General features: G+C 41.8%; 1 protein-coding gene across 1 annotated transcript in view; it reads left to right on the top strand.

The window, feature by feature from the left end:
- Window positions 1-3,468: 3,468 nt before the first annotated feature.
- Window positions 3,469-22,127, top strand: part of ALAS2 (5'-aminolevulinate synthase 2) — a 25,655-nt gene continuing 6,996 nt past the window's right edge. Inside the window, exons 1-6 of the mRNA XM_064278357.1 lie at window positions 3,469-3,687; window positions 8,929-9,124; window positions 9,763-9,885; window positions 15,572-15,794; window positions 16,357-16,541; window positions 19,122-19,301. Coding sequence (XP_064134427.1) covers window positions 8,944-9,124; window positions 9,763-9,885; window positions 15,572-15,794; window positions 16,357-16,541; window positions 19,122-19,301 — 892 coding nt within the window. The 5' untranslated portion in view covers window positions 3,469-3,687; window positions 8,929-8,943. The remainder of the gene's footprint in view (window positions 3,688-8,928; window positions 9,125-9,762; window positions 9,886-15,571; window positions 15,795-16,356; window positions 16,542-19,121; window positions 19,302-22,127) is intronic.

The following is a 22,127-nucleotide window of genomic DNA, read 5'->3' as shown; positions in this document are numbered from 1 at the left end:
ATTTCCGATCAGCGTCTGATCTCTTAAATCTACATGATACTGCAAAAACAACTACGAAAAGACAAATAAGCCAATGTAAAAATGGGCAAAGGATATGAACAGACACTTCACTAAAGAAGACATTCAGGTGGCTAACAGATACATCAGGAGAAGCTCAGGATCATTAGCTATTGTTGTTGTTGTTAGGTGCCTTTGAGTTGGTTCCGAGTTATAGCAACCCTATGCACAACAGAACAAAACACTGCCCGGTCCTGTGCCATCCTTACAATCATTGTTATGCTTGAGCTCATTGCTGCAGCCACTGTGTCAATCCACCTAGTTGAGGGTTTTCCTCTTCTCCGCTGACCCTGTACTCTGCCAAGCATGATGTCCTTCTCCAGGGACTGATCCCTCCGGACAACATGTCCAAACTATGTAAGATGCAGTCTTGCCATCCTTGCTTCTAAGGATCATTCTAACTGTACTTCTTCTAAGACAGAATTGTTCGTTCTTTTGGCAGTCCATGGTATATTCACTATTCTTTGCCAATACCATATTTCAAAGGTGTCAATTCTTCTTCGGTCTTCCTTAGTCATTGTTCAGCTTTTGCATGTGTGTGAGGCGATGGAAAACACCATGGCTTGGGTCAAGTGAACCTTAGTCCTTGAAGTGACATCTTTGCTTTTCAACACTTTAAAGAGGTCCTTTGCAGCAGATTTACCCAATACAATGGACATTAGAGAAATGCAAATCAAAACTATGAGATTCCTTCTCACCCCAACGAGGCTGGCATTAATGCAAAAATCACAAAATAATAAATGTGGGAGAGGTTGTGGAGAGACTGGAACACATATATACTGCTGGTGGCAATGTAAAACAGTACAATCACTTTGGATATCGATTTCACACTTCCTTAAAAAACTAGAAATAGAACTACCATAGGATCCAGCAATCCCACTACTTGGAATATATCCTAGAGGAATAAGAGCCTTTACACGAACAGATATAAGCACACCCATGTTCATTGCAGCACTGTTTACAATAGCAAAAAGTTGGAAGCAACCAAGGTGCCCATCAATGGATGAATGGATAAATAAATTATGGTATATTCACACAAAAAACAATGATGAATCCACGAAAAGTTTCATAACATGGAGGAATCTGGAAGGCATTATACTGAGTGAAATTAGTTGCAAAAGGACAAATATTATATGAGACCACTATTATAAGAACTCAAAAAGTAGTTTAAACACAGAAGAAATTATTCTTTGATGGTTACGAGGGTGGGGAGGGAGGGAGAGGGGTATTTACTAATTAGATAGTAGACAAGAACTATTTTAGGTGAAGGGAAAGACAACACACACAGTACAGGCAAGGTCAGCACAATTGGACTAAACCAAAAGCAAAGAAGTCTCCTGAATAAACTGAATGCTTCGTAGGCCAGCGTAACAGGGGCAGGGGTTTGGGGACCATGGTTTCAGGGGATGTCTATGTCAGTTGACGTAATAAAATCTGTTAAGAAAACATTCTGCATGCTGCTTTGGAGAGTGGCGTCTGGGGTCTTAAACGCTAGCAAGTGGCCATCTAAGATGGATCAATTGGTCTCGACCCACCTGCACCAAAGGAGAATGAAGAACACCAAGGACACAAGGTAATTACGAGCCCAAGAGACAGAAAGGGCCACATAAACCAGAGACTACATCAGCCTGAGGCCAGAAGAACTAGATGGTGCTTGGCTACAACCAATGACTGTCCTGACAGGGAACACAACAGAGAGCCCCTGAAAGAGCAGGAGAGCAGTGAGATGCAGACCCAAATTCTCCTAAAAACACCAGACTTAATGGTCTGACTGAGACTAGAAGGGCCCCAGTGGTCATGGCTCCCAGACCTTCTGTTAGCCCAAGACAGGAACCATTCCTAAAGCTAACTCTTCAGGCAGGAATTGGACCAGACTGTGTGATAGACGATGATACTGGTGAAGAATGAGCTTCTTGGATCAAGTAGACACATAAGACTATGTTGGCATCTCCTGTCCGAAGGGAAGATGAGAGGGTAGAGTGGGTAAGAAGCTGGCTGAATGGACTCGAAAAGAAATAGAGGAGGGAAGGAGTGTGCTATCTCATTAGGGGGAGAGCAATTAGGAGTATATAGCAAGGTGTTTATAAATTTTTGTATTACAACCTGACTTGATTTGTAAACTTTCACTTAAAGCACAATAAAAAATTTAAAAAACAATAATAATAAGACAAATCAAAGCAACATTGAGATACCATTTCTAGTACTTAACAGATTAACAAAGGTTTTAAAATGTTTAAAATAATGAGTGGTGTTGGTGAGTTTGTGAGAAAACAGGCACACACTTTCGTACACCACTGTGGGTATGTGTAGAGCGTGTATAGGGTAAACTGGCAGTATAAAAAGTTTAAATGTATATATACCCTTTTACCCAGGAATTCTTTTTTGTAGGGGGCTTTATACAAAAAAATTCTCTCCCATTATGCCTAAGGATGTTTATTGCAACATTATTCATAATGAAGGTAGGAAAAATCCCTGGAAACAATCTAAATGTCCATCAATAAAGGAACGGTTAAATAAATTATGGTATATTCAAATACTGGAATATTATAGCTCCTCTAAACAAAATGACCTTATGTGAAAAGACCTTCATGGCGTATTGGCCTGTGGTCAAATGGGGAAAAAATAATTTTTCAGACTAATATGTAGAGTATGCTCCATCTTATGTAAATATATTAATGATGATAATCTGATCCACAGATGAAATTGCCTGGTTATGAGATAGTCCTGCTGTCCTAGGATAGAAAAGAGAAGAGAAAGAAGAGAGCGAGAAAAGAAGAAAATTCAAAACAGATGAGATGTGACAGAAAAAAGAAGAAAGAGAACTTCAAATTTTTAACTCTATATTTTAAGAGAAAATTGTAGTGCTTAAAGAGTATCATTTTGGGAACAAGACTGCTTGGGTTCCTAGGTAGGCTCTGTACTTACTAGCTGGGTAATTGTGGATACGTTACCTCACCTCTTCAAGCCTCAGTTTCTTCCTTTGTAACGTGGGGATAATAGTGCCTATCTCTCTATATCCTTATGAGGATGGGCTAAATTAACCCATGTAAGGCACTTAACAAAGGGTCTGGTGCATAGTAAGTGCTTAATCCACGTTAGCTGTTGTTTCTTTGGGCCAGGCACTATTCTAAGTGTTTTCTGTACATGATGTTACATAGTCACAATAATCCCAGGGTGTAGTCATTACAGAAACTGAGGCTTAGAGCTCATAAGCACAACACTGTATCTAGATCTGACTCCAAAGCTCTTCCCACTTGTACTACAGTTGCTTCTGTGTTTTATTGCTCTTTTTTTATAGTTGAGGAAACCAACAGAGAGGTGAGTTTACTCAAGGTGCCCTAGCTATACATATGAACAGTCTGATTCCAAAGCCCAATGAGGTCATTTTACTACCCCAAACAGGGAAAGAAGATAGAGAGGGGGAACTAGTGCTGGGTGAGGGGGGAGGTAAGAGGGGACTTCTTTGGGTTTTATCTCCAGCACGGCCCTGAGATACCTCTGGGGCCAATGCAGGGCCAGGCCAGGGAAAGGCGTGGTGGGTGGAGCTGAGCTGGAGAAGAAGGAATAAATGCCAAGTCCTGACCCACGGCACCCACCCGTCATTTGTTCGTCCTCAGTGCAGGGCAACAGGTAAGAGCTGCTTTCAGCCTGGTGTCCTCTCTCTGGTCTACCTGCCCACCTCAGAGCTATGTCACCCACTGACTCTCTGGCCTGACTAGATCTGATATTCTCTGCATCTGTTTTTTGGAATATGTCTGTCATTTTCTTTTTTTCTCTTCCCATGTCTCTTTCTGCCTCTCCCTGTCTTCAGTTTTCTTTTACCTCTCTCCCCCTGTTTTTTCTCATTTATTAGTGTTCAAGATCACTCTCACTTCGCTTCGTCTGTCTGACACTTTGACTTTCTCTTATTTTTCTTCCCGCTGAGTTCTTGCTCTCTCAATCTGTCTCTCCCCCTTTCTGTCTTTTTCTTCAACTCTCTCTTAGTCTTCCTGACTTTCTCTCTCTCTCTCTTCTTCTTCTCTGTCTCCTAGAAAAATGTCTTGATATTTCTCCCTGCAGTTCTCTATCCCTTCCTCTTTTATACGCCCTCTCTCTTCTTGGCTGACCGCACAGTCCAAAGGATCAGAGCCTAGGGGCCAGAGTTGGGGAGGAAAAACTGAGGGAGTGTGGAGATGGTGGCAATAATGAATTGGGTAACAAGAGATTTGAGAGCATTCAGAGATTATCAAAACTAAGGTGGAAAGGTGAAAGAGGAATACTGTGTCACTGAAAGATTTGTACTCTCACCCTAATCCACTGTGGAACCCTAGGCAAGTTACTCACCCTCAGAAAAAAAGGGATTGGGGCTATGATTTTCACAACCCCTTCTAATTTTGATGTTGTCTTCTAAATTTTTCTGTTTCTAAGAATTTCTGATTCTGTAATCCAGGTGTCTAAAATTTTTTATAATTCCTCAATAGTGGGGAGAGTGTGGTAGGGAGAGAAGTAAGGCTTGATGCTTCCAACTCCTGAGAAGTAACCACTTCCCTACAGACCTAACTGATTCTTGCAAAGCAAGCCCAGAAAGGCGAGGGAGGGACCAAGGAATGTTATAATGAATGATTTCTGGCTCTCCACTGGGGTAGGAATGTGGTTGACCCTTCTGGCCCTGAGACTGCAGATTGGTGCTGATATAAAATGGGATTTTAAAGGTGCAGGGGAAATTTTTGAGCAATAATCTGTCACTTGGCCTAAAATTTCACCATCATTTCTTTGGGTTGCTTTGTATTGCTTTAAGAAGGCCCTTGACGATTACCACACATGGGTACACATGCTGTTAAAAGGTGGAATGAAGGGAATGAATGTTTAACAGTACCTGAAATTCTACTTTAGTTAGAGATCTGTCCCTTTGGTAAAGCCTTTACTGTAAAGGCATTTGTCACAGTTCAAAATCAAATGTCCTGGAAAAGGACTCGTATTGGGATACAGCAGAGGGGATGAATGTCTGGAGTTAGATTCTCAGTCAAGAAAACATGTAATGTTTGAATCCCAGATCCATAGTGGCTAAATTAGTGGGCTCTGGAACCAGATTGTCTAGGTTCAAATCCTGATTCTGCTACTAACTTGGTCTGTGACAGACCCTAGACAGGTTATCTAATCTTTTGGGGCCTTAGTTTCTTCCAGGGCTTTGAACCTGTTTGTTCTGGTGCAAACCCCTGCTGAGAATTTGCATTTCCACCCCAGATGTACTGAATCAGAATCTACATTTTAACAAATCCCCAGGCGATTTTTATATATAATAAATTTTGTGAACCACTGCTCTCCTAGCAGGAGCCTTGGTGGCACAGTGATTAAAGTAATCGACTGCCAACCGAAAGGTCAGCGGTTTGAAATCACCTGCAGCTCCTCAGGTGAAAGATGTAGCAGTCTGCTTCCATATCTATTTACAACCTTGGAAATCCTATGGGGTCACTATGAGTTGGCATCAACTAGATGGCAATGGGTTTCGTTTGGTTTGGGCTCTACTAGTGGATCTCAGAATTGGTCCCTACCCCTACTTGTTAGAAATGCAAATTATCAGCAGGGGTTTGAAACAGAGCAAAAGGGTAGGAAGCTCTCATTTCTTCAGCTTTAAAATAGAGATGATATTAGTGTCTCCCTTCCAGGGTTGTCATGAGAATTAAGTGAGTCAATGCACATTAAGCTTTTATAACAGGGCCTGGCACAGTGAGTGCTCTGTGATTGATTGGCTATCAGAACCAGATGGGATCTATGCAATTATCCAGTTCAATATCTGTGAGGAAACTGAGGCTCAGAGAGGCAAACTACAGAGCCCAGTTCGCACAATAAATTATAACAAGATTGGGATAAAAATCAGCTCTTTAGCTTTCCAGATTTTCAGTTTTCCTTTGTTTGTACCTTCACCTTCCTTACACAGAAAATGGAGGAAATAAAAATAGTTAATACTTAAATTCAGTACTTACTCTGGGGCACTCTTCTAAACACTTTATATGGATTATCTCACTGAATATTCACCCCCCTGTGTTGTAGGCTCTCCCTGTTATTATCTACATTTTACAGATACTAAGGGAAATGACTTTTCCAAGGCCCCAGAACTAGTGTGGTAGGGTCAGGATTTAAACCAAGTAGTCTGGCTCCAAAGCCTGTGCTTTGCCTAAAGTGCTTCCTTGGTTTAATTTCGCTTACCTCATTCTTATGATGGGCAGTGGGATGGAATGGAAACAGATCCCAGGTCACTAGACTGTAAGGTTATGGGTCACAAAAATGGCCAGGCAAGTTGAGGAGAAAATCCATGAAAAGTGTCTCAGAAATGGAGAAATTTGAACTGCAGCTTGAAAAACTTGAGAATTCAATAAGCTTCAAGAAATAGTCTATATTTTCCCAGGACCCTGAGAATATCATAGCCAATATTCCCTTAGAGATGAATGAACTTATTCCAATTTTATACACTGGATTAGACATTAGATCCACCGTGGATTTTGCCCCTACAAGGAGCTCTAATGACATTATCATTATTGCTGTCAGTGTTGATGCTGAAGAAAGGAGTTTGCAGGAGCCTGGAAACCGGCCATTTTTCTTACCTACCTCTCCCTGGGCCATCCAACCCTCCTCCCTGCCAATACCTAGGGTCAGCCCCAGCCAGATGCTTAGATGCGATTCCAGGAAGGGGCTCCTCTTCCCTCCCACGCCCTGCTCTCAGCCTGGGGAGTGGTCAGACCCCAATGGTGATAACCCGTGGGAACTTTATCTGTGGTCTGCAGGCTCAACCCTGAGTGCTTTAGCCTTTGCAGGCAGTCAGGGGAAGGGAAATTTATATCTCTAGATATGGGGTAGACACTGGATTGAATTAACTGCCTACTATTTTTTTTATGTGAGGTAGGCATTATTACTTCTGTGAGATCAGGAAGAGAGGTGTTGCCCTGTAAGAGATGAGGGAGGTTGCCATGTGAGGAGGTCAGGGCCACAATCTCCTCTTGATCATTTGTCCCTCACAACTTAAGGCCCTATACATGGGAAGTGCTGTTAGATTCTGTTACCCCATTATCTCTCCCATTGTCCTGTCCCTCAACCTGTCTTACCCTCTGACTCTGGCTCTCCAACTTGCCCTTTTTCTTTCATTCTATTTATCCCTCTTGCTCTCTCTGTCTTTCTCCTGGTATCTCTAAGCCCTCCCTCCCCCACAAACCCGCACCCTGCCTTAGCAGGTTGTCTCTATCCTTTGATCTTGTCATTTTCTCTATTCTCTTCTCTCTATCCTTCAGTCTGTCCATCATCTCCCTCAGTAGGGCCGTGTGTCTCTTCCCCTAACTCTTCTTTGTTGGTCCCTCCCCAATCTCTGGCAGCATTCCTCCTTTATCTTTGTGCCTGACTGTGACTCTCTAACCCTGCTAGATTCTCTTCTCTCCTGCTCTCAAATTCTTCTGTCTCCTCTCTCTGTGTCCCCATTCTGTCTCTGTCCCCAATTTTCTGAGTCTTTGACTATTCCTCTAAGCTCCTTGATCTTCCCTAGTGCCCTTTTTGTGCCCCTTTGCCTGTCTCTGCTTCTACCCCTGTCTCTCCCTTTCCCTCTGTTGGTTTCTTTTTTTTTAATAGTTCTCTTTTTGCCTGTCTCACTTTATTACTGTCCCTCAGTTTGCTAGCTAGTCCTCCCTCTGTTTCTCTTTGTATGTCTCTCTCTTTCCCTCCATCTATATTCCTCTGTCCATCCCTTTGTTTCTGCCTGCTTTCTCTCAACTCTTTCTCTGACAGAACTCTTTCTCTGTGGTCAATCTCTGTGTCATTCAATCTCTCTCTCGTCTCAGACTCTCGTCTGTGTTTCTTGTCATCCTCTTGTCCTCTGTCATTCTGGATCAGTCCTCCTCTTCCTGTCTGTTCTCACCTCTATCCCATCCCCCTTTCCCTCTGGCTTTGGTCTCCTTATCTCTCTCAATTTCTATTCTTCTAATTCCACCACTAGCACAACTTTGTCCTCTCTTTGCTTTCTTCATTTTCCCTTTCTTTTTCTTTTCCTCTGTCTCTTTCCCTACTCCCCTTCTCTTTCCTCCATTTGAGTCCTTACTTATTCATTAATTTACTCTCAAATTCAACAAATATTTATTGAGCATCTACTATATGCCACTTGGTTGCTTTTTCTATAACCTCTCTAACCTCTCTGTCCCCTTTCTCTCCTCTCTCTTAATCTCTCCCTCTTGCTTCATAGACTATGGCTTTGTGCCTTGTCTTCCAGCCCCATAGGGTCCCACTTTTGCTTTCTCCCTTATCCGTGCTTTTTTTTTTTTTTAAGCCAGAAGCAAATCCATAAACAGAAATATAGCAGCCTGGATGCACATGGTCTATAGGGCCTGGAGTCTGCTTTTTCTTCCTGTTTTCTGAATCTCCATAAACTTGTAGCCTCCTCTCCTTCTCCCTCCTTTGGCTGGGCCTGCTCAGGAAATGCTCTGGACTGAGCCTCAAGAGCCCTGATCAGTAGCATCTGTCTGTATTGGCAGGCCAGTATTAGAAAAATTCTTGGCCTTAAGTGTTGTCCAAAGGTTTGGTAGGTTGTCAACTCTCGTATGGCCACACACAAACAAATTTCAATGATCCTCATTATCACAAAAGGGGTCAGTGGCAGAGCCTGAGTCAGAATCCAGGCTTTCTGACTTCTAGTTGGTATTTTTACCTCCACCACTTTGACTGGGGATCAGTCTCCTATTTCCTCCTCTCTGATGCCCTATTGGTACATTTTAACATTGGGGAAAAAGTTCTTACCCTGGGTAAGGCAGCAAGCATTGGATGGGAGGCTAAGGGCAAAGGATCCAGCACAAGAATGACCCTTGGCTTTAGCCAGGCCCTCATGACAGAATCTCACCTGTTCCACACCTTCTTCAGGACTTCGGACTCAAGATGGTGGCAGTGGCCCTGTTGCTACAGTGCTGCCCAGTGCTGTCCCGGGGCCTCACAGGCCTCCTGGGCAAGGTGGTTAAGACTCACCAGTTCCTGTTTGGTGTTGGACGCTGTCCCATCCTGGCCACCCAAGGACCAACCTGTTCTCAAATCCACTTTGAGGCAACCAAGGCTGGAGGAGGTAAAAAGAGGCTATGGGAAATGGGAAGACTTTCTAGATCTTGGAAAAATTAAAACACAAGGTTCCAAGTCATATTGGCCATTGTTGCCTAATAATTAGGAGAGGTCTTGTGAAAAGTGTTAAGGCAGAATGAACTGGCCTAAAAAATATACCTGGGATCTGACTTCTGATGAGTTTTCTAGAAACAGCCTGACTCTCATGCCCCTTACATGCTATACTTCAATCATGCTGAAACTGCTTAAAATTGCCTGAATCAACCTTATTGTCTTAAGCTTTTGTGCTTTAGCTCCTATACTTTCCTCAGCTTCAGATGACCCTGTCTCCATATCCTTTACCTGAGTATCTCATACTTTTCCTTCCTTACTTAGCTTGGGCATCACCTCCTCTGAGAAGTCTGCCCAGACCTCCAGCCTGTCCAATTTCAATTCTGGTTCATGTCCCCACCCTCTTCTGGACTTCCATAGCCTCTGTCTTCCCTCCCATCCCAGCACTTATTACAATGTGTCTTCAGTATGTGTCATTCCCACCAGCCTAGAAGCTAAGATAGGGCTTTGGCATAGAGTAGGTCTGAGTAATCATTGTTGAACTGAACTTATGGCTAGAAATTAATCCCCACTTATTTTGTTGCCTTTTTGCAGACTCTCCATCTTCAGCCAAGGGCCACTGTCCTTTCATGTTGTCAGAACTCCAGGATGGGAAGAGCAAATTTGTGCAGAAGGCAGCCCCAGAAATCCAGGAAGATGTGACGGCTTTCAAGAAAGGTTGGAGTCAGAGCCCACCTCATCTAACCTCTGCTTGAACCCACTTCATCACAGTCTTGAGCTAGGCTAATCCAAAGGCAGCTAGTACACATCCCATAATGGGAAGTCCAGTCTTTTCCAGGAGAGCCATGGTAGGCAATAACTTAGATTGTGCACAGAATGAGGAACCCCACCCCCACTCCAACACACACACAGGCTCCTATAACTTTCAACCATTAGTCTAAGATGAGCTGTCTCAAGCTCTGCCTTCTTTATCCCAGGTAGTTGAATGGATCTCACCAGGCTGGGTGCCCACATTAAAAAAGACAATCTGGATTTTCATAAAAGAGAAATATTTGGGAGCAGGTACATCCTTTAGAAGGGTGTAGAGCCCCAGGTCAACTCAAATGGTACAGGCTACCCAAAATAATCACACTCGAGAGATGACCGTATTGCTGATATCTTTTATAGGCTTTTTGGGATATCATTAGGGACAAAAATTTCAAAATTGTATTTTAACGATATTCATAAAAGTGTAGTAAAGTGCAATGCTTTGTATCTACCTCCCAAGTGCAGGACCCAGAGTGGCTGCCCCCAAGGGAAAGTCCTAGTAGGGAGGGTGTGATTCACCCTTATGGAAGATTTCCTGACATTATAGGAATCTCCATGAAGGGAGATGGGGAGAAGCTCTCTTTGCACAAGATTTCTTCTCTCTGTAAAATGCTTCCCTACTTCATAAACTTGAATTTTCATGTGTTGCATTGGGCTTAAAGAGGAGAGCACATGCTTTCTTTTTTTATCCCCCCTCTTCATGGCCAATGCAACCCCACACTCCCTGTCAGACTTGCCCAGTTCCCTGGCCTTACCCAGCCAGAGGAAGCCACTGCCCCATCCCCAGTTCCCAGGAGCCAGAGCAGATTTCAGAGAAGGTCATGCACCTAATTCAGAACAACACGGCCAGTGAGTTTGCTGAGGTGTTGGGATAGGGAACTAGTGCTGAAAGGGCTTCTGACAGGGTAGAGGAAAGGGCAAGGGAGGGCTTTGTAACCAAAGGGACTCTGAGTTTAAATTTTAGTGCTGGCACTTGCTGGATCTCTGTGCTTTGTCACGTAAGTCATGCCCTTTCTCTGAGCCTCAGTAAGATTTTAATATCTACTTCAACATGTTATCATGAGGAAGTAATAAAATTATATTTATGTAAGTGTTTCTAGCTTGTTATGAGGCCTCGTTAAATATTCACTTTATTCCCATTGTTTCTTCCTCATGCTTCCCTCAAAAACTCTTATCCTTCACAGACGTTTTTCCTCTCTTTTATTTTATAATCATTTTTTTCATAACGGAATTTACTTTACTTCTTCTAATGTAAAAGGAATACAACTCATTGTAAAATGTTTTGCAAAAGACACAGGAAACTATAAAGAAGGAAAGTTAAAGGAGCATTCTGGCTGTACTTCCAAGCCAGATTTGTTCGTTCTTCCAGTAGTCTATGGTATATTCAGTATTTTTCGCCAACACCGTAATTCAAAGGCATCAATTCTTCAGTCTTCCTTATTCATAGTCCAGCTTTCACATGCATATAAGGTGATTGAAAATACCATGGCTTGGGTCAGGCGCATCTTAGTCCCTGAAGTGACATCTTTGCTTTTTAACCCTTTAAAGAGATCTTTTGTAGCAGATTTACCAACGCAATGCTTCCTTTGATTTCTTGACTGCTGCTTCCATGGGCATTGATTCTGGATCCAAGTAAAATGAAAATCCTTAACAACTTCAATCTTTTCTCCATTTATCGTGATGCTGCTTATTGGCCCAAGTGGGAAGGTCTTTTTTTTATGTTGAGGTATAATCCATACTGAAGGCTGTAGTCTTTGATTTTCATCAGTAAGTGCTTCAAGTCCTCTTCATTTTCAGCAAGTAAGGTTGTGTCATCTGCATATCGCAAGTTGTTAATGAGTCTTCTTCCAATCCTGATGCCCCATTCTTCTTCATATAGTCCAGCTTCTCAGATTATTTGCTCAGCAGGCAGATTGAATAAGTATGGTGAAAGGACACAATCCTGGCATACACCTTTTAAAGTTTGAACCGTGCAGTATCCCCTTGTTCTGTTCGAACAACTGCCTCTTGGTCTAAGTACAGGTTCATCATGAGCACAATTAAGTGTTCTGGAATTCCCATTCTTCACAATGCTATCCATAATTTGTTATGATTCACATAGTCAAATGCCTTTGTATAGTCAATAAACCATAGGTAAACATCTTTCTGATCTCTGCTTTCAGCCAGGATCTATCTGGCATCAGCAATGATATCCCTCATTCCACTTCCTCATCTGAATCTGGCTTGAATTTCTGGCAATCCCCTGTAGATGTACTGCTGCAACTGCTTTTAAATGATCATCAGCAAAATTTTACTTGTGTGTGATATTAATGATATTGTTCGATAATTTCAGCATTCCATTGGATCACTTTCTTTGGTATAGGCATAAATATGGATCTCTTCCAGTCAGTTGGCCAAGTAGCCGTCTTCCAAATTTCTTGGCATAGATAAGCGAGCACTTCCAGGGTTGCATCCATTTGTTGAAACATCTCAGTTGATATTCTGTCAATTCCTGGGGCCTTGTTTTTGGCCAATGTCTTCAGTGCAGCTTGGATTTCTTCCTTCAGTGCCATCAGTTCTTGAGAAGTTCTTTAAGTGGAATTTCTGGGTAAAATATGTATATTTTAAAAGCTTTTTAAAAGTTCATTTTTAATTACACAAGTATTTCAAGAAAAAAACATTTATTATAAAAAGTTAGAACATTTCAGATAAGGCTAATGTTTTCTTTCACCACCACTTCCAACTCCCTTTGCCTCACACAAGTTAACCATTTTTACCTTTTTGGATTGTATTATTCTGGAAATTCTTCCTTGGTTTCACATAGATATAAATACACCCAAAGAAGATATATAGTATTACCCTTTTTGTGTTTTTTTTTTCTTAGTGATATTTTACTATACATAGTGTTCTGAGACTTTCTTTTTTCATTCAACGATATGTCTTGGAGACCTTCCCATGTTAATTCAGATAGTGTATATCTACCTCGTTTTAAAATGCTTTGTAATATTTGTAGTATGGATTTACCAGAGATACATAGTTATTCATTATTCTTCTATTGCGTTGCTTCTTCTTTTTCTTTTTTTGGTTATTACTAACAATGGTGCACCAATCTTCCGAATATACCTCCTAGTTCACATAGGCAAGTGTTTCTCTACAATAGACACTAAGGGGTGGAAATGCTAGGGTATGCATATTTTAAATATTAACAAAAACTGACAATTACCCATCTAAAGTGGCTGTGCTAGTTAGTCAGAGTTTCCATTGTCTCACATCCTCTCCAACTCTTGATATTATCACACTTTTAAATCTTTACCAATCTGATGGGTGAAAATTTATTTTTCTAATTTGATTTTCCTCAATTAAGCATCTTTTGCTACATTTGTTGAATTGTCTGTTCATATTCCTTGCCCATTTTTCTACTAGGTTGAAACATTTTCATAGTAATTTTTCAGAGATATTAAAAAATAAATTCTGATACTAATCACTTGTCTGTTAAATATGGCACAAATATTTCTGTAGGTATGTCGGCATGTGCATTTTAAAGACTCTTGATACATATTTCCAAACATCCCTACAGTAAAGATGTTAAGATTTTACACCCCAGGAGCTGTGTAAGTTGCTATCTGCAACAACGTGATTTCTGTCTCAAGTATAAGTTTCTCGAGTTTAAAGAGCCCTTTGCATACATTTCAATTTATCCTGAAAATAGGGTTGTCCCATTTTGTAGTGACAGTGGTTAAAGAGGTGGGCTCTGTCTGAGTCATTTATTTGGGGACTACTTACTTGCTGCATGACCTTGGTCAAGTTACTTAACCTCTCTATGCTTCAGTTTCCTCATCTTTAAAATGGAATTAAAATAAAATTAATTCATACTTTTCAGTGGTACTTTTTATTATTTTTGAACATTTATTGTGGTTTTGGTGAAAGTTTACAGAGCAAATTAGTTTCCCGTTCAACAATTTATGCACAGCTTGTTTCGTGACATTGGTTGCAATGTCCTCAATGTGTCAGCACTCTCCTCCCTTCGTTCTTGGGTTTCCTGTTTCCATTTGTCCAGCTTTCCTGCCCCTTCCTGCCTTCTGAACTATGCTTTTGGGCAAATGATGCCCTTTTGGTCTGGTATGGTTGACTGTTCTGAAGTGCCCCTTCCTCAGGGATGTTACTGTTCTCTTTTATAGGCCTGTCTATTGTTTGGCTGAGAGGTGATCTCCAGAAGTGAGTTCACTTCCAAGTTTGAAAGATGTCTAAGGGCCATGGTCCTGGGAGTCCCACCAGTCTCTATCAGACCAGTAAATCTGATCTTTTTTATGAATTTTAATTTTGTTCTACATTTTTCTCCCACTCTGTCCAGGACCTACTATTGTGATCCCAGTGAAAGCAGTCAGTAGTGGTAGCCAGGCACCATCTAATTCTTCTGGTTCCAGGCTAATAGAGGCTGTGGTTTATTGGAGATATTAATATAACTTACCACATAAGATTGTTGTGAGGAATAAATGAAATAACACCTATGAAGTTCCTAGGAGAGTGCCTTACACAGAATAGTCACTCATTAAATGTTGACTATAAGAATATGATTAAATATTAGCTATTTTATTATTATTACTATTATATAGTACCTGGGCTATTGTATTTAACATAACTAAATATTAGCTATTTCCATCACTACTAAAAAACCAAACAAACCAAACCCATTAACACTGAGCCAATTCCAACTCATAGAGACTCCATAGGGTTTCCAAGGCTGTAAATCTCTATGGAAGCAGGCTGTCACATCTTTGTCCCACAGTGCCGCTGGTGGTTTTGAGTTGCTGACCTTTCGGTTAGCAGTCAATCACTTTAACCACTGCACTACCAGGGCTCCTATCATCACTACTAATATATCAACTCATTTATACTGGTATATTCCAACTCATGGCAACTCCATGTGTGTCAGAGTAGAAATGTGCTACATGGGGTTTTCAATGGCCTATTTTTTGGAAGTAAATTGCCAGGCCTTTCTTTCTAGGCACCTCTGGATGGAGTTGTACCTCCAACCTTTTGGTTAGCAGCCAAACACATTAACTGCATCACCCAGGGATTCCTGCTCCTCCTACTATTGTCATAGTAATAATACTAATATTGCTATGTGCCAGACATTAGTTTGGGTGTATTAAATGCTGTTTGTCATCACAACTCTGGAAGGAAGGGTATTATTAGCCCCATTATACAAATGAGGAAATTAAAACTGAGAGAGGATTCATGACTTGCTCAAGGTCACACATCTATGAAGTGGTAGAATGATAACTAGAAACTAGCTCTGTCAATACTCTTTCTGGAAGTAGTGCGTCCAGTAAGGAGGCTGCCACACTAACCTTGGAAAAAGGCATGAAGCCATGCCAAGGGTAGGCCTGAGTGAAAGAGTGGATGAATTACTGAATGAATGAATGAATGAGTAAGCAGTGTTCGTTGACTGAAGGAGTAGAGAGTTACTGTGGTCCAGTAAGTCAATGACTAAGTGAATAAATAAATAAATGCAATGAGAATTGGAGAACTCAAAGTCAACATCATGGATAAGCCGTGGACTAGCCAGGAAGAGATTTAAAATGAATTATTTCCATCCCCATCTCTACTCCTGCAGGAAACCACGTCTTTGGTTATGACCAGTTTTTCAGGAACAAGATCATGGAGAAGAAACAGGACCATACCTACCGTGTATTCAAGACTGTGAATCGCTGGGCTGATTCATACCCCTTTGCCCAACATTTCTCTGAGGCATCTATGTCCTCAAAGGATGTGTCTGTCTGGTGCAGTAATGACTACCTGGGCATGAGCAGGCACCCTCGGGTCTTGCAGGCCACAAAGTGAGTTGTAAGGTCTGGGTCATGAGCTATGGGGACACACCCAGAGAGGAATCAAAGCCACACATGGAATGACAAGGCACAGCTGGCAGTAGAAACCAGTTCTACTTATCATCCCTCTTGCTGAAGGTCCTCCAGCATATCTAATCCCAGGATATAGACTAAGTCAGTCAACATGCCATGTTTTTCAAACTTGTGGATATCCAATGCCATAGAGGAGAAGGATGGGAGGAAACCAAGCAAGGCCGACTCTCCATGAGCTCTTAATCTGCCTGGGGAATGAGTCTTGCCACAGATTGAGTGTGACCTCCTCTAGAAGGTTTCTCATGCTGCTCAAAATAAACCTAGTTTCTTCCTTCATCCCTGACTGCCTCCAGCCTAAGAAGGAGGGACCATGTATCCCTGTCTTCCCCATTCTCCCCTCCCACTTTGTCACATAGGACACAGCTTATATAGCATCACTAAGTCAACATTGACCTCCACCAGGGGAGGGAAACATACGCAGTTCCTCAGTGCCTAACAAGAGTTTCTTTTCCTTTCCTCCTTTCTGTTTTCTCCTGGTCAGGGAGACTCTGCAGCGTCATGGAACTGGAGCTGGTGGCACCCGCAACATCTCAGGCACCAGTAAGTTTCATGTGGAGCTTGAGCAGGAGCTAGCTGAGCTGCACCAGAAGGATTCAGCCCTGCTCTTCTCCTCCTGCTTTGTGGCCAATGACTCTACTCTCTTCACCTTGGCCAAGATCCTTCCAGGTGAGCCCGAGGACCGAGCTTGGCTCAGGGCTGGTATCCTGCACTATAGCATCCAGCCTCACTACTTCCATCACTTCTTCCCTCTCTTCTGAGTTCACTTGCTCCGATTGCTCTTGCTTCTTACCCGCCTTGCACTGCCTTAATGCTGAGTGACTATATCTGCTTTCACTCCTTCTGTACCTAGGCTGAGGAACACTACTGGGAAATATCATCCAATCTCACAGAAAGGTAACATTGTAAACTCATCACCCTCCAACTCACCTGGGCTCTTAACACTCCTAAACAGTCCTTTTATGTTTCCAAAGCAACTTCTTTAAACCTTCTTCCCCTTTCTCAAACCTTTGGCTACCTCCTCCTTCACTCTTAGCAAATAACTTCACCTCCTATTTTACAAAGAAAATAGAAGCCACCAGACAGGACCTCCTTTGACTTATTGCCACCATACACAAACTTATCAGATTGTTCATCTACCTTTCCCTCAGTCTTTCCTTTTTCAATGGAAGGAGTATCTCTCCTTCTACCTAAAGCCATTCCCTTCACCTGTAAATGGATTTCATCTCCCTGGCTCCCACTCTCTAGACAATAATGTCCTCAACTAATATGCCTGAAGTCCTTCCATCATAGCCCCAACCTTGGATGAATACAACTCTCCACTTTGTCTATGTCAATTCAGGGCTCACACAATTGCTCAGATGGGAGCCGCAAAAAATTCATGGTCCTCAACCTCTACTGGTTCCTTTAAGCTGCCTGGCAATCCTATTTTCCCAGGCAGTTCCCCAAGTCTTCACAGAAGCTTTATCAAACCCTCATTACCCTCAGCCCTCCCACACCTCTACCACCCTCACCCTCAGCATAAGACCTCACCTCCTACTGCACTGAAAATTGAAGACCCCAGAAAGGAATGTCTTCAATTCCTTGCTACAAACTACCTGCAAAATCATGAGCATCCCCACCTGTCCTCTCCTTGTTCCTTCCCTCTTATCACTGGTACACTGTGTTGCATTCCCTGCTACCTCCTCAGGAATCCTGGTCATCCATTTCATATCCCCTTCCTGTATCTTCATCTTCTTCCTCTGTACCAACTTGGCCCTGAAACATGTTCAAGTCTTGGGTCTTTAAAAAAAAGAAAAAAGTTACCTCAATCCATCATCATTCTCTAGCTACTACTGTATCTCTCTCTTTCCTGTAACAGGAAAACTGCTTGAGAGATGTCTCCACATTTGCTGTCTAATTCCTCACTTCCTGCTGATTCTTTAATACACTGTAAACACCCCCAATTACTTCTCAGGAACTTTTCCAACACCACCCATAACCTCCAAGTAAACCCAATATCTTTGAGAATTTTTTTTCTTTCAACCTCCTCCTCAACCATTAGAATTCAACTTCTTTCCATCTCTACTGCCACCATCCTAGCCTAGACTACCATCATTTTCTTGATTTCACCTTTGCCCTTCTCCTACAATCTGTTCTTCACAGCAGTCAGAATGGGTCCCCGTTGACCTTAGGACCAAACCCAAACTCCTTATCATGGCTTCTAAAACCCTCCATATTCTAGTCTCTACTTACCTCTTCAGTCTTATCTTTTGACACCATATTTCTCACTCTTCCATTCAGGAATATATTTATTCATATACTCATTCACTTATTTATTATTCAGTCATTTGTTTATTCATCCATTCACTTAAGAAATGTTTACTTAGCATCTACTGTATACCTGGTCGTATGGTGGGTACCAGTGACAGAAAGGTGAACAGATGTAGTTTCTAGTCTCAAGAAACTCCCAGTATCATTGTCCTTCAAGGCATGTCCGCCAGAAATCCATGCCTGATTTTCCTAGGCAAAAGTGATTCCTTACTCCTGAGAAAAGCCACAGTTCCCTGATGTCAGTGCATTTTTGGAGAGGTTGGGAATCAACTCTCCTCATCAATTCTTCACCCACATCTACTCTCCTAGAATTGCTCAGTAAAAAGCCCTGCATTCTTCAGATCCTGGAGAAAGTCCTACCCCTCTCTGGACCTTAGCTTCCCACCTCCTTACACCAAAGGGGCTGAATTTCATGGTCATTAAAATGGCTCTTCCAGCTCTGACATGCCATGAGCTTATGGTTCAAGCTATGAAAACCTAGTAAGTACCCAGCCCTTTAACTATAAGCAGAAAGATGTTACCTAGAAGAGATTGGATTTCATCTAGGCCAGGAAGAATCTAGCATCAGTCCAAGTCAACAAGCATTCCCTGGGATAAATCCCTTTCCAAGACTTGATCTTATGTGTTGGATGACCAAGAACCCTGTACTCAGGAAGCCCCAGAGATTCCTGGGAAGTTAAATTTTCCTTCACCCTAATACAATCATAGGCCAGACCAGGGTTAGATATGACTTGAGGGAAGGATGTAGGAGTTAGAATTTCAGGAAGGGGAAGGAATGGAGGGAGTGGTGTCATGAAGGCTTCCAGAAGAGAAAGAAGCAGAACAACATCTTCGAAGATAGAAAAGGATTGGCTCTCTCCCCCTTCCAGGTCAGTCATGAGATTCAGGTAGGAGTACTGGGACAGAAGCTTAAGAGTTATACATCTGGTTCTTTAGGATGCATCATATACTCAGATGCAGGCAATCATGCTTCCATGATCCAAGGTATTCGCAACAGTGGAGCAGCCAAGTTTGTGTTCCGGCACAATGACCCTGACCACCTGAAGAAACTTATAAAAAATTCTAATCCAGAGACACCTAAAATTGTGGCCTTTGAAACTGTTCACTCCATGGATGGTATGTACATGTGTGAGTGTATGTTTACTAGTATCTGTCTCACAAAAACCATAATGATAATAATAATAGCTAATGTTTAGAGTGCTTATTATTGCCAAACAAATTTCTTAGTGTTTTCCATGTATTAGTTCACTTAATCTTCACAATTCTATGATGTGTTATTATTTCCACTTTTTACATGAGGACATTGAAGCACAAATAAATGAAGTAAATTACCCAAGGTCACATGGCTAGTAAATGGAGGCATGACTAGTACACTCATCTTACAGATAAAGAAACTAAAGTTCAGAGACAGCATAAAAATTGTCTTGGGTAGATCAGCAAATTGGTGCCAGAGTGAGTATTTGCACCCTATGATGTATAATTCCAAGTCCCTCATGCTACACTTCCTCCATTAGAAATGATGTGCAAACCAATCATTCCAGTTCCTGGTTTCTGCAATGGAAAATTTCAGAAACCATTGCCTGGGATTTTTTTCAAGGTCCAGTATTAAGCATTGGAGCCAAAACAGGTTTTCAAGTCAAAGAGATTTGAAATCCTATCTACCAAGGTTCTACCTCTGGCTGTATGACCTCGGGTAAATTAATTTAACTCTAACTCTTTGAGCCTCAATTTTCCCCAAGGTAAAATAAATACCTAGTTATAAGAATTAGAGATGATTGGAGCCATCCTATTTAATATGCTTTAAGTAGAAATAAGAGGCCTTTACCCTTCTACCTCCTGTCTTCCCACAACTGGAACAATACTCAAATCATTCTAGTGCTGCCTCTTTTGAGTAGAAATCAGGTGTTCTAGGCATTCCTTTTGTTGCACCCTAAAACACCAGCAGCAGGAGTGGCTTGGAGGGGCACAGGTCGGATTTCAAAAAAAAGAGGCAGAAAAAGCCAGGTTGATCAGATCTAGCTTTTATTAGGGAACTTACAGATACTGGTCGGCACCAAGATTTCTGCAACTGACAGGGATATGCCGAGTCACCTGGGTAGAGGTCTGCACATGGCAGTGTGAGGTGGGGGTTTATATCCTTAGTGCTTATGTGCAAGGACATGTGTAAGGGACCCAGGAATAAAAACATGTCTAATCTATGATGGATGGGGTTGTTTTTGTACTAGTTAATGGGTTCCAATTGATGTTACCATGAAGTCAGGTGTTTGGTGTGGTTTCTCCCGGCCCAGGTCATTGCTCAGTAAGGTAGTCTGATTCTCTCTCAGAGTCCTTTGTGGGCAGGATCCATCTTGTATTGTTCATGGCCCTCTAACCCTTTCCAGATTTATTTAAGGGAATAAGTCCTCATTTCATTCCAATTTGTCACCTTTCCAGCTGAAACAAGGGAGAGTCCACCGTCTTTCCTAATTTAGTCAACTGAAGTGCCATTAGCATCATGTAGAGGTTATGCACAGATTCTGGAACCAGACTACCCACTTTTAAATGCTAGCATGGCAGCTTACTAGCTCGGGAAAGTTTCTTAAGTGCTCTGTGTCTCAGTTGCCTTTTTTGAAAAATTTAGGTGAGTGCTGTGAGAATTACATGAGTTAATACATGTAAGAAACTTATCATTCCCACTCTCACATTTCTACAACTGACAATAAAGTAAAACTATCTCATTTTTATATTTCTACCATTGAGATTATTCCAATTCCTTATTTCTCTATTTGAAAGCATGTTAGGACCATTCTACTTCCTTACATTTACAAATTAATGGTGCCTTATTGATTGATTGGTGAAAACTTAAATTGTCAATCCTAGGGCTGAATTTCTCCTGTTGAAAGGATGCCTGAGTCATCACACTGTCTTCGTTGTATCAGGCCCCACTTCCTGTGGTTGGCTTCCTCACGTTGTCCCACCAGTTGCTCATATTCTTTAAGCCTTACCTGGATCTCCTGTACTACCTGGAGAAAGTTTCTTCCGTATCCCAACTCTCTGCACCTCAGCAGTTTCCAGGGAGTGGAGAGGAATGGGGAGTGGCAGAAGATGTGCGTTCTTGTATATATAAAGTAGCCACAAAGTCTCTGTATATGAGATTCTGGACATTTGAAGACCTTGTCAACAACTGTCAGCATCGAAAATGTCTAGAATAACATGGAGAAAATAAAAAATTTGTGTGGAATTGGAGAGGAATATAGATTAGTTCTAATGTGCTTTCACAGAGATTTTGTGGTCATTCCCTAGATTGAGACTGAGCCTGTGGGAGGGAAGCCCTCGGGGATGTATGTTGAGAGAAAGACATTCCCACAGAGACACACAGAAAAGACAGAGAGACAGAAGCACACAGAAACTCAGAGACACAGAGGTACAGAGAAAGAAAGCCTGAAGCAGAGAGATTGTCAGAGAGGCAGACAGAAAGGGACACAAATAGTGGGGTGGAGGGAGGAGGGAGACAGAGAATACAGTAGAGACTGAAACATAGACACATAAAACACAGACAGACATGATGCAATAAGAGAGATAATAACAGAAAGCCAGAAAGATGGAAACAAGGAGGACCAATCAATAATAAATATATTGATGGGGTTACTAACAGCACTGGGCTGAGGGGGTGAATTGTGCTATTAGGACTGCATTAACCTGGAGCAAAAAGTGATTTTTTACAATTTATTTAAACAAAGACATCATATACGCTAGTGTCAACTCTAGATTAGATACACAGACTTTCAGGAAAAACACCAAAGGAGGCAGAGATAGGAGGACAAGTGCTGAAACACAAAGACAGACTTCAGAATGAAGTAAAAAGAGAAAGACAGAGAACTGCAATACACACACACAGCTGGGGTGGAGATGGGGTGAAGGCAGTCGTGGCATATAAAGAAGTTTGGAATTGCCACAAATGAG

This window comes from Loxodonta africana, chromosome X (genome assembly GCF_030014295.1).
Source record: "Loxodonta africana isolate mLoxAfr1 chromosome X, mLoxAfr1.hap2, whole genome shotgun sequence".
Lineage (NCBI taxonomy): Eukaryota > Metazoa > Chordata > Mammalia > Proboscidea > Elephantidae > Loxodonta > Loxodonta africana.
The sequence above is the reverse complement of the archived record's forward strand: the minus strand, read 5'-3'. Positions and strand labels throughout refer to the sequence as shown.